We start from the raw sequence: 15,571 nt of genomic DNA on the forward strand, positions 1-15,571 counted from the left end.
CCAAACCAGTATTATATGAAATGCTGAAAGGTATCCTTTAAGAAGAGGAAGAAGAAGAAAAAGGTAAAGATACAAATTATGAACAACAAATAAACACCTATCAACAAGTGAATCTAAAAATCAAGTGAATAAATAATCTGATGAACAGAATAAACTGGTGAATATAATAGAATCGGGGCATAGAAAGGGAGTGGACTGACTATTCTTGGGGGGAAAGGGGTGTGGGGGTGCAGGAAGAGACTGGACAAAAATCATACACCTATGGACGAGGACATTGGGCGGGGTAAGGACAGAGAGTGGGGTGGGAACAGGGTAGAGGGGAGTTATGGGGGGAAAAAAAGAGGAACAACTGTAATAATCTGAACAATAAAGGTTTAATTTAAAAAATAAATAAATAAAACGGATCAAAGCAAAAAAATAATAAATCAGGACATCTTTTTAAAAAATATATATTTTATTGATTTTTTACAGGGAGGAAGAGAGAGGGATAGAGTTAGAAACACCAATGAGAGAGAAACATTGATCAGCTGCTTCCTGCACACCCCCCACTGGTGATGTGCCTGCAACCAAGGTACATGCCCTTGACCGGAGTCGAACCTGGGACCCCTGAGTCTGAGGGCCGATGCTCTATCCACTGAGCCAAACCAGTCAGGGTTGTAGTTATTATTTTTTGTTTCTGAAGTTCACCTGCTTTTTCTTAAGTTCATTTTCTTGTAAGGAGATAAGATTTTCATATTCTTTCAGTTCTTCCTCTGTGAAAAACTGTTGCTGATCTAATGTCTAAAGAAAAACGAAGAAAGAATAATCTTAGAAATGCAACCATAAGGTCTGATTCAGCTGTCAAGTTGTATGATTAGCAAAGTACAATAGAATATAGTATTATACCTTTGGGGTAAAAAAAGAAAAGGAATTAAGAAAAAATATATTTATGTAATCTGAATAAAAGGAACACCTAAAGAATAATGAGATTGTTTACCTACAGAACGAGGGAGAAACTGAGTGGAAAGGACAAAGGGAATGAAGGCAAGGAAATCATACTCCTCTGAAGACACATTTTGTACAGAATTGCTTTTCTGAAACATTCAATGTGTTACACACTCAAAAAAACACCACAAATAACTAAAATCCACAAGGACAGAAAAAATCCCCCCAAATTGAATAGAAACAGAAACAAATAAATAATACTTTTATTTTAACTGAATAAAATAACTGACAGAAGGGAGAAGGGAAAAAAAGAACTAACCCAAGAAACTTCTTAACACAGTCTCTGAACTACATGCACTCAAATTAAAAACAACCCCAAAATCTAAACAAGTCTTAGTCTTGTTTTGCAGATGCATGATTGGCAATTCTAAAATGCTTTCAATATGCTAGGACTGAGCAAATAAGTGGAAACTTGTGTATGTTTGTTCCCCGCCATGTCCCGCGTGGTTCAGGGTTCAGGATCTGGAAGAGGAGCCACACACAAATGAAAGAGAAGAGACAAGAGATAATTTGGAAATACTGGGGGGCCAGGCAGGCAATTCCAACTCAAGGGGAAGGACTTCCACCAGTGCCCAGGCCTCGCCAGCCTTTTATTCACTTTGGTTAAGCATAAAACCCTTAGTCAGGCAGGAAATTGCAATAACAGACTATCTTAAAAGGTCAGTAAATATTAGGAGGATTTACTCTGAGACTATTTGATCAAGAAATAGCTTAAGCCCCCATTATCAGGACTAGACAATCAGTGCATAACTCAGGCCCTTGCCATGGGTTCAAGGGTCACCAGCATTCTGAGATCGTTGTTTGCACTTCTCTGTTAGTGAAGATAATGGGCAGTCTCCTGCAGAAACTTGTGGAAAATGGGAGCCAGGTTTTGTATGAAATACAGAAAAATAAAAACTTAAAATGTATTGGAATTGAAGGTGTTGTATTAAAATTTAAGAGGATAGTGTGAACTCATGAGTTGTAATATAGATTGACAGTGAAATATACAAAATGAATATAAATGTGTATAGTGTGTCTATATGTGTGTGTGCAAGTATGTGTGTATATATGTATATATTCATAATATAAATAAATAAAAATGTATTTAAAATTTTTTAAAAATTCCCAGTTCTATTATCCGACTAGGACTTGCTTTACAGCAAGGACAATTCCATAGCAAGTAGTCAATTTAGTGTCCAGCTCCTGGTCTATACTATCAATCTCCACTGAAAAACTAACAAACAACAGTACTCCTCAGAAAAAATGGCTGATTAAAGAGGTGGGACAGAGAAGGAACAAGATGAACCTTGAATATCTTATGCTAAAAAATAAGAAAGTCCTCAAAGAATGATGGGAACATATCAGAAGGCCACAAAAACCTGTTTGAGGAAACGCCCACTAGCCCAGAATGGAAATAAATACAGGCAGTCCTCGGCTTACATCGGACTCAACATACGTCATTTCATGGTTATGTCACCATCTCCCACTCATTTATAAAGAAAAAAAAAGTTCTGTCATTTCGACGTATGTACATATGTGCTTTACATTTCTTATTATTTATTTACCACAAGTAAAGGTCAGGAATTGTTATCTTTCTTTTAATTTTTTTTTACTGTTTCACTTCATTACTGCTGTGTATGTGCTCCATGTAGTGACGCAGGTGCTTATGTAGGTGGGTTCTGACTTATGGTGAAAGTCACATTACATCACGCCATAAGGATGGATTTCAGACGTAACCTGAGGACCTATTGTCATAGGAAGGGTGCAGGCTTACTGAATAAAACAGGAATCCATGAGTCTACAGTGAACAGGTAGAGAAGAGGAAAAGGGTAGCTTTTCCTTACAATACGAAGCAACAAATAAATGTAGAAGGAATGATGATTAGAAAATCACCATTTGTCAACAGTCAAGTAACAACTGATGCTGACCAGAATCATCAGAGGATGCAACTTGTAGATAAGTCTCAAAGTATACCCTTAAAAATACATTTTTAAAAACAAAAAACAGATCACTCATTTTTTATTAGTGGAAATGTAATGGCCTGTGGACTGAAAGGTCCCAGGTTCAATTCTGGTCAAGGGCATGTGCCTTGGTTGCAGGCACATCCCCAGTGGGGGGTGTGCAGGAGGCGGCTGATCGATGTTTCTCTCTCATCGATGTTTCTAACTATCTCTCTCCCTTCCTCTCTGTAAAAAATCAATAAAATATATTTTTTAAAAAATAAAATAAAATAACAATAAAAGACTGAAGATAACCTGAATGTCTAATCCTGAGAAAATAATTAAGCACCCATAGATATGAAATTAATGCTTACAAATTGTATTTGGAAAGACTTATGATGTAGAATGATGTGTTTTTTTAAAGCTGACTTAAGATTCTGGCAATATCATGGGTTTTACAAGATATTTTTTACATTATAAATTAAAAGGTAAAGTTGTAACTTTACAGTTAAAACACCTGGTAGACTTCACCTTCACCAAATAATCTAAGTTAATATTGCCAGTTAAGGGAATAATGAGGACCATATGCCTCCTGATAAAATGTCCTTAGTTAGTATCACTTCAGCTATATTCCTATCAAAAGTAGGAATCATAAGGAAACAGTCCCTCAAACTGATGGATGGTCTACAAAATAGCTGGTCTATACTCTTTTGAAATATCAATGCCATGAGACACAATGACTTACAAACTATTTCAGATTAACAGAGACTAGAAAGACATTACAACTACATTCACTGCATTTTCTTGGGTTTTCTTTTGCTATAAAAGACAATATTGGGAAAATTGACAAAAATCTCAATCAAGTCTACCTGATTAAAGGGGTAGGGAACCGTTTTGCTGCCAAGAGCCATTTGGATATTTATAACATCACTAGAGGCCCGGTGCACATGCACTCAGGGAGTCCCTCAGCCCGGCCTGTGCCCTCTCGAAGTCTGGGACCCCTCAGGGGATGACCACATGCTGGCTTAGGCCCACTCCCCAGGGGATTGGGCCTAAACTGGCAGTCAGACATCCCTCTGGCAGCATGGGAGCTCTTAGGGGATGTCCACTTGCCAGCGGGGAGCAGGCCTAAGCTGCAGTCAGACATCCTTAGCGCTGTTGAGGAGGCAGGCGAGGCTTCCACCACTGTACTGGCAGCCAGAAGCCTGGCTTGTGGCTGAGCAGAGCTTCCCCTGTGGGAGTGTACTGACCACCAGGGGTAGCTCCTGCATTGAGCGTCTGCCTCCTGGTGGTCAGTGTGTGTCATAGTGACCAGTCATTTCCAGTCATTCTGCTGTTAGGGTCAATTTTCATATTACCCTTTTATTATATAGGATAGAGGCCTGGTGCATGGGTGGGGGCCGGCTGGTTTGCCCTGAAGGGTGTCCCGGATCAGGGTGGGAGTCCCGCTGGGGTGCTTGGCCAGCCTGGGTGAGGGGCTGAGGGCTGTTTTCAGGCTGGCCACATCCCCTTCAGGGAGGAGAGTCCTGCTGGGGTGCCTGGCCAGCCTGGGTGAGGGGCTGATGGCTGTTTGCAGGTTGGCCACAGCTCCTTCAGGGTAGGGGTCCCCTGGGGTGCCTGGCCAGCCTGGGTGAGGGGTTGATGGCTGTTTGCAGGCTGGCTACAGCCCCTTCACTGTGGGAGTCCCCACTGGTGTGCCTGGCCAGCCTGGGTGAGGGGCTGAGGGCCATTTTTAGGCTGGCCACACCCCCTTCAGGGTGGGGGGTCCTGCTGGGGTGCCTAGCCATCCTGGGTGAGGAGCTGATGGCTGTTTGCAGGCTGGCCAAGCCCCCCAGTGGGGACCCTCACCCCATGAGCGTGTGGCCATCCTGGGTGAGGGGCCTGATGGCTGTTTGCAGGCTGGCTATGGCCCCCAGCCACCCAAGCTCCCAGTGGAGGCTTGCTGGAAGTAGGTATCTGGGATTTATTTATCTTCTATAATTAAAACTTTGTTGCCTTGAGCCGAGGCCACAGCTGGCCAGTACAGGCAGGAAGCTTGGCTTCCTCCATCACTGGGGAAACCAAGCCTCCTGCTGCTCCAGCTCCGTGGCTGCCGGCCGCCATCTTGGTTGGGTTAATTTGCATATAGTCATTCTGATTGGCTGGTGGCCGTGACTTGGGGTGTAGCAGAGGTGCAGTCAATTTGCATGTTTCTCTTTTATTAGATTAGATTCTCAGGCCATACAAATTATCAACTTAAAAATTTGTCTGCTGCCCTGACTGGTTTGGCTCAGTGGATAGAGCTTCAGCCTGTGGACTGAAGGGTCCCAGATTTGATTCCGGTCAAGGGCATGAACCTTGGTTGCGGCACATCCCCAGTGGGGGGGGTGCAGGAGGCAGCTGATCAATGTTTCTAACTCTCTATCCCTCTCCCTTCCTCTCTGTAAAAAATCAATAAAATATATATATTTTTTTAAAAATTTGCCTTTATCAAACATTTAATTAACTCATCATTAGTGCCTTGGCAGGGCCAGACCAAATGGTCTCTGGGCCATATATAGCCCACAGGCCAGACGTTCCCCACCCCTGGATTAGAGTACTGTGGGGTGGAGGGGGAAAATTGATAATGTTATTTGATTATTTAAGATAAATCCTATTTTGCAAGAAATACACATTTGAGAATTAAGGTTAAAGCAATATCATGTGCAACTCTACTCTCAAAAATAACTATATGTTATATAGAGATACACATACACACAGATTTAAAATAGAGGAAAAAAGAGAGTTAGAGAAGTAAATGTAAAATAAGAAATCTTGGCAGTTTTGAAATCCTGGGCCATCCCCCTCACCAACCTCTGCAAAGGCAGCTTCCGGATCAGAAGCCCTGTAGATTTCTGGTATCTGACGGATTTCTCCAAGTGCGATCGTCCAGGGCCTGTGGCGATGGGGCTTCTTCACCCCACGGGTAGAGGGAGCGCTTTTCCTGGCAGCTTAGTGGCCAGCTGTGTGCGTGCGCTTTCCCAACCGTGATTTGCAAGCTGTCTGTTAAGTTCCGGCCATTTTCTTTCACTCCACGCAGAAATTTTACACCGCTTTTCAGTCCATAGCGCTGCTCCTGCTGCCCAAGGAGACCCACAGTCCAGGAGCTAAGTGCACGGATCGCCCCAACGAATAACGAAACCAATTGTTTCCTCCTAAAACATTTTTAATGAGATGTATTAGCTATTGCACAGATTCTGCCTTGGAGTCCCCCACCCCCCAAAATGAGGGCAATTTAATATCTAGAACCACTGTAAGCCACATATCTACATTGGTCTCTTAGACTTCTTTACCTTGAGTTATTTTATTTGCTGTTTGGACCACAGTTAGTGATAAATATGTTTGGAAAGCTGTCTTAGATGGGAAACACCAATGAGAGCTAGAGATTCCGATTTAATGGTGAAATCTGGTTGAAAGCTATCCCTTTAAGCTGTTAACAAAATGTGAGCACCTCGGGGAAGGAATTCCCCTCTCTGAGCTGTGGTTCTATGTGTGAGGACAACAATGCAGCCCATACACAGTTCTGAGGCCTGGTTCACAGTGAGACCTGTATGTCAGGAAGAGGCACAGGGATCTTACAGTGCATCTCCCCAGAGTCCCAAGCTACCACGTAGGGGTCTAATGAGACAGTTCTTCCCTGACACAACATCAGAAAAAGCCACACACCACACACACACCACACTCAGATTCCCCCCAGCATTGATCCTGAGAACTCTCAAATATCATCCACTGGCAAAGATCCCGGAACTCCCAGAGTCAATTCCAAAACACAGGGCTAAACTTGGCTTTGGCATCCCCCTTACCTTTTCCAACATACAATCAGTCCCATTAAAATGCCTGCTCCAATAAAGCCAACAGCAATCCAAGTATCAGTAGTCCCCCAGGTAATTCCCATCTCAGATCCTGCAGAAAGAGGAGACAAACGTTAAAAGGAAACCTATGTGCAGGGGCCAAAGTGACCACACAACCACTGCTAAGATATCTGTGGTCGTGTGTCATTTCCCTACCACAGATATAACCACCAATCATCTGCCACACTTCTTGTCATTCCTATCACATACATCAAATAGTGTGTTTAGCACCTGCCAGAAATACATGGCAATATGGACACCACCTACCACATATGTATGCCGTGCACATGTTCAAGCTTCCACACTACATCATCTTACATCACTATACACTGCTATATATCGAAGATCTGTGTCCCTTCAAAATTCACATGTTGAAATCATAATACCCAATGTGATGGTATTAGGAGGTGGGGCTTTTGGGATATCATTAGGTCATGAGGGAGGAGCCCTCGTGAATAATTAGTGCCCTTATATAAGAGGCCCTAGAGAGATTCCCTTATCCCTACCACCATGTGAGGCTACAAGAAAGCTGTGACCCAGAAGAAAGCCCTCACTCATCCACGCTGTCACACGGATCTCAGACTTCCAGCCTCCATAACTGTGAGAAATAAAGCTGTTGAGTATAAGCCACCCATTCTGTTGCAATTTATTATTACGGCCACAAGTCACCAACACAAATCTCTTTTATAGGGTGTCCCAAAGTTCACACAAGGTTTGCAATTCAATTCAATTGCAAATCTTGCGTGAATGTTGGGACACCTTATATTATACTAGAGGCCCAGCAGGCACAAAATTGTGCAGGTAGCTCGCTTCCACTTGCCTCAGCTGTCCGTACCGCTCATCACCGCTAGTCGCTCACCCCAGCCTCTCCCTAAACCCCCGACCTTGGAGAGAGAGCCGCAGCTCATTTGGTCGTGAAAGGGTTACAGCGTGACGGCCATGGGCCTTTTATATGAGAGATTATACACACAAAGCATATTTCAATTCCATATTTCCCATGTCCCACACATACTCTACACACACCACACTCATACACATCCCTCACCCTTGCTTCCAAAAACAATTACTCTCTCCCTCCAGGACCACTTGAAGCCCCATCTGGCAAAATCAGTCAGCCCTGCCTCCCTAACCCCTCTCAGCTCTAGGCAGATGCATTTCACCTGCAAGGTCATCCCGACCCAGGACTAGAGCCATGACCATGGAAACTAAGATATGAGCTCAATTAACCCACCCCACCAGCAGGGGGCGTTCTGTAGTGAGCTGTATTGTCTTAAGCTCAGGATCTAGTGTGCCTGGGGAAAGGCCTTGGCATGTGCAGGACTCCCTACAATGGACTCCCCAGCTTGAGCACAGAACTATTGACTTGACTTCTACCAGCCAACAGTTTGCAGTGGCCCTGGAGCCTGGCCAGAAGAGTTGCTGGTAGGGTTGGGTCTCTGGCCCCTGATAGTCCCTTATCCTCAGGGGGCATGGACAGGATCCTATCCCCTTTCTCCTAGTAGCTGACAAGCTTCCCATTCCAGGTCATACAGACCATCCAGCTCCTTAAGCTGCCATAAGTTACCAGCAACGCTGAGGACGCTTGTCACCCCTCTCCACCTATTAGGCCATCCACCCTGGCTTAGGGACCTAGCCTGGACTGCTGACTCTGGGGCTGAAGTAGGACAAACTGAGCTTTCTCTCCTTCCCCATTGGCCCCCACCTTGGCCTAGACCAGTGATGGCGAACCTTTTGAGTTCAGCGTGCCATCATTTTGAAAAACCCTCACTTAACTCTGGTGCTGTGTCACATATAGAAATTTTTTGATATTTGCAACCATAGTAAAACAAAGCCTTATATTTTTGATATTTATTTTATATATTTAAATGCCATTTAACAAAGAAAAATCAACCAAAAAAATGAGTTCGCGTGTCAACTCTGACACGCATGTCATAGGTTCGCCATCACTGGCCTAGACTAACTGGGAACCTGAGTGTTACGTTATACACCCTCAAGGTGAAGAGTAAGGGAAATGTTTAGAGGATGCTTACCTATCCGAGACGTGGGGAAGTTGGACCTGCAGGAGGTGGGCAAGGATATGTGTCTTATCACACATTGGCAGGAGACCACATTGTGTTCCAGCCTCAAATGGCTGGTTTTATTAAATGTGCCATCCTCATTCTTGATAGTTGGACCATTGGTGATGCCTTCAGAAATCTCCTGGCCCTGGGGATTCTCGTGGTTCCATATATACCATGTTATGTTAATGTCCTTTGGGTAGAACCCACTTGCCTTACACAAAATATATTTGTCGCCATCATCTTTCACCGTGGCTTGTTCTTGAAACAAGGTGCACTTTGGGGAAGCTGCCAGGAAAGAGAAGTCATGATTTGAGGGTAGGTTGGGACTAGCTTATTATCAGTTCAAAGCCTGACCCATAGCAAGCCTTGAGGAAGGGTGAGTGAGGCGAATGAGATTGTGCTTAGCCTAACTAATCTGGGGATGCTGATCCCAGTGCCAGTGTGACGATGATAGACCATGATCCCGACTCTCACAGCCATTGTGTAAAGCAGAGTTTCTTAAGCCACTTGGTGTCATAGACACCTTTCTTTGAGAATTGGAGGAGAGCTCTGGAACACTGTTGTGGTAGAAACTGCTGTCCATTCTTTAATGACACATCCAAGTTAAAGCTACATCTCCCAACCTCCACTTCAGCTGGTGAACTCAGGGTCTACTAGTTCAGATAGAATCAGAGGTAGGGAGAGCAAACTCAAGGAAATACCCTTAAGGAACAAGGGTATCTTAAAGAAAAGTACTATGGCCTTCTCTCCCTCTCCCCTTCATCCTTCCTGGAGAACACCTGGAAGACCATGTCATGGTTCAAGATGGAGAAGCCAGTTCCAAACACAAGGTGAAAGCTACATGTTCAGGATGCCAAAGTGGATAGATAAAAGGACTCTGGGTCCCACATGAGAGAGCAGATAGAAAATTCAAAATAACTATGATTAAAATGTTAAGGACACTAATAAAAAAAGCAGACAACATGCAAGCACAGATGGATAATGTGAGCAGAGAAATGGACATTCTCTAAGAAAGAATCAAAAGGGAATGCTAGAAACCAAAAACACTATAAAAGAAATGAGGAATGCCTTACCCAGTTTGGCTCAGTGGACAGAGCATCGGCCTGCGGACTGAAGGGTCCCAGGTTCTATTCCTGTCAAGGGCATGTACCTTGGTTGCGGGCACATCCCTAGTTGGGGGTGTGCAGGAGGCAGCTGATCGATGTTTCTCTCTCATCGATGCTTTTAACTCTCTATCCCTCTCCCTTCCTCTCTGTGAAAAATCAATAAAATATATATATTTTAAAATTTTTGAAAAAAAGAAAAGAAATGAGGAATGTGTTTGATAGGATCATCAATAGACTTAACACTGCCAAGGAGGGAATCAGCTAACTTAAATATGTCCGTATAAACTTCCCAAACTAAAATGCAAAGAGCAAAAAGAATTTGGGGGTGGAGGGGAGGAAGGGGCGGGGCGGGGGGGGTGGTGGAGAAGGAACCAGAAGGGAAAGAAATATCCAAAAACTGGACAGTTGCAAAAGTTGTAACATACATGTAATAGGAATACAAAAACAAGTAAAGAGAAGGAAGCAGAAGAAATTGTTTAAAATATAATAGCTGAGAATTTTCCAAAATTAATGACAGACATCAAAGCACAGACCTAGGAAGCTTAGAGAACACCAAGTAGGAAAACACTATATCATATTGAAAATGCAGAAATATATATATATATTTTATATATAATACATAAATATATTATATATACATATATATGATCAAAAGACAAAGAGAAAATCTTCTAGAAAAGAAACCTGAAAGGAAAAAATAACTTACTCATAGGCGAATGAGGATAAGAATGACATTGGACTTCTTAAATGCAAGAGAGAAGAGAGGGACATGCAATATTTTAAGAGTCGAAAGAAAATAACCCACCTACTTGGATCCTATATTCAGAAAAATTATCATTCAAAAGTGAAGTATAAATATTTTCTCAAACAAAACTGAGGGAATATGTCACCAACAGACCTGCCTTGCTAAATATTAAAAAGTCTTCAGAGAGAAGGAAAAGGATATGGGTCAGAAACTAGAATCAGAGAAGGCATAAATGAAGGTAAATTAAAACCCTGTCTTATGCTTAATTGATCTAATACATAATTGTTGGTTTAAAATAATAGCAACAATACATTGGGTGATTATAGCATATTGATATGTGAATGACAGCATGTTATGAGATGGGAGGGGAGAACTGGAAATATTCTGTTATAAAATATCTGTACTACTGATGACAATGATGCAGTACAGTGTTCTTTCAAAATTGACTTAGATTAGTTGTAAAAATACATTGGAATCACTAACAAATTTTTAAAGAAATATAACTGAGCCGGGCTGGTGTGCTAAATGGCTAGAGCATTGGTCCATGCACCAAAGGGTCACAGGTCCTATTTCCAGCCAATGAATGGCAGGTACCTGGGTTACAGGTTCAGCCCCTGGCCCCAGTCTGGGTGCATGGGAGAGGCAACCAATCAATGTCTTCCTCACATGGATGTCTCTCTCTGCCTCTCTCTCACACCTTCCCCTCTCCATCCCTTCCACTTTCTAAAAAAACAAAAAAATCTATGGAAAAAATATCCTCAGGTGAGGATTAACAACAATAACAAAAAGTGAAGGGATTTATATATCATACTAATGCTAATCTAAAGGAAACTGGAATAGCTCTATGAATTTCAAAGTAGCCTTTAGAACAAGAAAAGTTATCAGGGAGCCCTAACTGGTGTGGCTCAGTGGATAGAGCGTCGGCTTGCAGACTCAAGGGTCCCAGGTTCGATTTCAGTCAAGGGCATGTACCTTGGTTGCGGGCACATCCTCAGTGGGGATTGTGCAGGAGGCAGCTGATTGATGTTTCTCTCTCATCAATGTTTCTAACTCTCTGTCCCTCTCTCTTCCCCTCTGTAAACAATTAATAAAATATATTTAAAAAAAGAAAAGTTATCAAGGATATTAGGTCAAAACTAAGGCTATCTGAATAAACTATGGACATTTATTAATAAAAATGTATCAATATTGGTTCATTAATTATAACAAATATACCATACTGATGCAAGAGGTTAATCATAGAGAAAGTGGTATGTGCACAGGCAGGAGTCATAAAGAAACTACTATATTTGCAATTTTTTCTGTAATCTAAAACTGTTCTAAAAAATAAAGTCTATTAATTTTTTAAAAATCTGTTTAGGCTTTCTGTCAGTTGTGGAGGAAATGAATGCTAATACACTTTCCCATCCCCCTAGTCCAGTGGTCAGCAAACTTATTAGTCAACAGAGCCAAATATCAACAGTACAACAATTGAAATTTCTTTTGAGAGCCAAAATGTTTAAACTTAAACTATATAGATAGGTACATTGTTATTAACTTAATTAGGGTATTCCTAAGCTGGCCTTTGCTAAAAAACGTCCTCAATCTGATTGAGGTACTTTCGCTGAGGTCGACCCCTTCCAACTCCCCCTTCCACACTCGTCTTGTATACTTGTTTAGTTGTATACTTAGATTAGTTGTAAAAACTATACTTGTTTGGTTTATCTCCTTTTGTTCATCCTCTCTATATGTCCAAATCATCTCAACATACCTTTCTCAATCCTCGACACTACATCGTCTTTCACTCCACAACGTTCCCTAAAATTAACCTAATAAACTTTACTTAAAGTTTTAAGTCAACTTCACACTGTACGTGCACGCCCACACGGGGTATTTTGTGGAAGAGCCACACTGAAGGGGCCAAAGAGCTGCATGTGGCTCGCGAGCCACAGTTTGCCGACCACTGCCCTAATCAATATGTACAAAACATTCCAAGTCTTAAGTACAATTTTGAAGAGCTCATAGACATTGCCGCCCCTCCTTATAGGCTGCATTGTGGCCCCCCCCAAAAAATTCATATGTTGAAGCCCTAACCCCATTCTCCTGTGACTGTATTTGGAGATAGGGTCTTTTTTTAAACTGGGGACGCTTTGGTCCACAGGCCCACGCTCTATCCACTGAGCCAAACCAGCTAGGGCTGGAGATAGGGCCTTTATAGAGGTACTATTACATCTATTTAGAGAAAAGGATCCTAAGGTTCAGCATGATTAATAACTCTAAGTTGTCCAGATGTCCAGGGAAGCCCAGAACTTAAACCCGTGTCTATCCAACTCCAAGGCCCATGCCCAAACTTCTGCTCTACTTGGCCGGGCCACATCTCTACCCCCGGCTCCAACACCATGGGAACCACAGGACACTCACCCAAAACCTTTAGAACGACTGTTCCCTGGGCCTTCTCGGGGGTGACCACCACCTTACATCGGTACTCTCCTGCGTCCCTCAGCTGGACTCCAGGAAGGTGCAGTGAGGCGTCCCCCTTCTCTAGCCCCGCTGGAGACACGCTGGCTCCGGGTCTGAATGCCTTTTGATGGTTTCCATACATTTCAAACACCTTGTGCTCTGTTTCATCTGCCTGATGCTTCCGATACCAGATAACACCCATACCCTTGATGTTCAGGGGTGTGGAACCAGGGACCTTGCAGGAGATGGTGACATTGTCATGCAGCAACACAGTCTGATTCTTGCCTTCCATCTCCACTATCAAGAAATCTGTGGAAAGAAGAAAATTCAGTTATGGGAGAACCTTGAAAAAAAACTTGGGCCTTGTACTCTGACACTTTACCATGTAATTAAAAACAAATTCCTTGCCCTAGCCGGCCCCAGTAGGGGGCGTGCAGCAGGCAGCCTACCGATAAGCCTCTCGTCATTATTATTTCTCTCTCAGGCTCCCTTCCTCTCTGAAATCAATAAAAAAGATATATCTTTTTTAAAAGAGCTTACTATGTAGCAGGCACTCTGCCTGACCCTTTACAAAAAACAAAACACAAAAACAAATTCCTTTGGGTGGGGCGAGGGCGGGGGGGGGGGTGCGGGGGGGGGCGTATCTCAGGTACAGAGACCCTTAGTTCATGGCCCCTCCTTAATCCGCATAAGATCCTCCAACTTTGTTCTTCCTTTCGATATTGTTTTGATTATTCTGGTGTCTTGCAATTTCTTAGAAATTTTCAAATCCGTTTAATTGATTCCTACAATTCCACAAAGGAAAGCTTAGAGTTGGGGACTGTTAAGGTACAGTTGGCCGAGGACGTCAGGCGGGCCCCCCGAACGACCAGGAGGAGTCTGCCTAGGGACACCCCCCACCACCACCCCACCCCACCCCACCCCCACCTTACCTGCGGCGGGCACCCAGCACCACAGAACCAGGAGCGGCCACAGAAAGCCACGCGGGAAGCCCGCCGCCGCCGCCGAACCCGCGACAGCCATGCCTGCCGGGGACCCTCGCGCCCGGCCCGGGTCCGCCTGCAGCCGGCGCCGAGTTTCCCTCTGGAAAGAGGAGTCCTGGGTCGGAAAGCGCTGTCCGCAAAACCGCCTCGCAGGGCCGTCACTTGCTTGGTACTAGATGGCCTCTCTGCGCCTTCTAACCCTTCTGCCCCTTCAACCTGATTTACCCTAAGACGATTGGATGTGCCACTGCCCCGGGCAGCCTCTGTTCTCAACCCCGGAAGCGCCCGCGTCCCCACGGAGCGGGGTCTCAGCCTCGGGGTCTCAGCCTCGGAAGCGCAGGCGTCCCGGCGAGTGATCCTGCTCCACCCGCAGCCTCAAGGAGTCAGCCTGGAATTCCCCGCGACCCCGCTATTCCAGAACCTTTTACGGAGTGATGGAGGCGGGGGGGGGAGGGGGGGCGGGGCGGCAGCGGCAGCCTCCAGTCAGGAGGCTCCCAGCGAGCGTCAGGGCGGGGCGAGCCGCCTGACGCTGAGGCTGCCGCTGCAGCTTCCCGCCCCGTCCCTCCCGTCTCCAATCATTTGAATGAGGGTGCGGGAGAGGATCTGGGTGATGCCCAGCAAACCTCTCCAAAGAGCAGGGACTTGTGACCGGTAGCCCTGGCTGCCGTGAAGTTAGGGACGGTAAATAGATTTTGTCTAAAATACAAAACGCAAAGGAAATGTCTGAGGTCAGGTTTCACATCGCAGATAACTTACAACTAAGTTCTGCAGGCAAATTGCAAGAGTTCCCTGTGGTCCGGGTGCCGGGCTCCACAGAGGCAGTGGCAGGCGCTCCCCGCCCTGGTTCCTCAGCACCTTCGCTGGCTGGAGCCCACCCAGAAAGGCCATTTCCCCTACAGTTTTCACCAAGGCAGGCAGGTTTTGCAGACATGAGAAGTGCCCTAGCCAGTTTAGCTCAGTGTATAGAGCTGGGGTGGGCAACACCTGGCACGCGGGCCAAACATGGCACGCAAGTAACTTTTGCGGGCACGTGAAACCCTCTCTTATAATCTTCCATTTACAATTGTGAATCTTTGTTCAGTGATGACTTTTGTTAAGTCTCGTAATAGGAATAGCCTGACGGATGAAAGTAGTAGCTCGTGCATATCGCTGGAGGTCACGAAGTATAAACCTGATGTAAAATCTCTGTCATCAGTGATGCAGCAGCAAAAGTCCCACTAATATCAAACGGACCCATACAGTTTTCTGTCGGACTATCAGTGTACATGTATACATTAAAAATAAATGTATTTTTCATCATCATATACTGTGTTTTTGTCACTCGAATGAATTTTATTATTTCTTCAAGGTTCTTCACATACGTACACCTTAAGAGATATCAAGTAGGCGTAACATGTTCTCAAAAAATTAGGGTTGGCATGCAGAAGAATTTTGAGTAAGAGATTTTGCTGGTTTTGGCATGC

At 44.2% G+C, this 15,571-nt stretch overlaps 1 protein-coding gene across 1 annotated transcript; it reads right to left on the minus strand.

Moving 5' to 3' along the window:
- Positions 1-467: 467 nt before the first annotated feature.
- Positions 468-14,508, minus strand: LOC308524033 (natural cytotoxicity triggering receptor 3 ligand 1-like). The gene is made up of 6 exons (XM_081098173.1): positions 14,058-14,508; positions 13,087-13,434; positions 8,806-9,120; positions 6,728-6,827; positions 5,739-6,079; positions 468-780 (listed from the first exon to the last, which is right to left on the minus strand). The coding sequence occupies exons 1-5, from the start codon at positions 14,146-14,148 to the stop codon at positions 5,761-5,763; spliced, it is 1,173 nt and encodes a 390-aa protein (XP_080954299.1). The 5' UTR covers positions 14,149-14,508; the 3' UTR covers positions 468-780; positions 5,739-5,760.
- Positions 14,509-15,571: the final 1,063 nt, after the last annotated feature.

The sequence above is a fragment of the Myotis nattereri genome (assembly GCF_964212035.1).
Source record: "Myotis nattereri genome assembly, chromosome: 9".
NCBI lineage: Eukaryota > Metazoa > Chordata > Mammalia > Chiroptera > Vespertilionidae > Myotis > Myotis nattereri.

Bases quoted from the DNA above. Each gene is read 5' to 3' on its own strand.
- LOC308524033 (XM_081098173.1), bottom strand. From the start codon at position 14,148: ATGGCTGTCGCGGGTTCGGCGGCGGCGGCGGGCTTCCCGCGTGGCTTT. The intron at 6,828-8,805 runs GTAAGCATCCTC...CTCTTTCTGCAG, and splicing joins CTTCCCCACGTCTCGGATAG to GATCTGAGATGGGAATTACC. The intron at 6,080-6,727 runs GTAAGGGGGATG...AAAATGTTTTAG, and splicing joins CTGATTGTATGTTGGAAAAG to GAGGAAACAATTGGTTTCGT.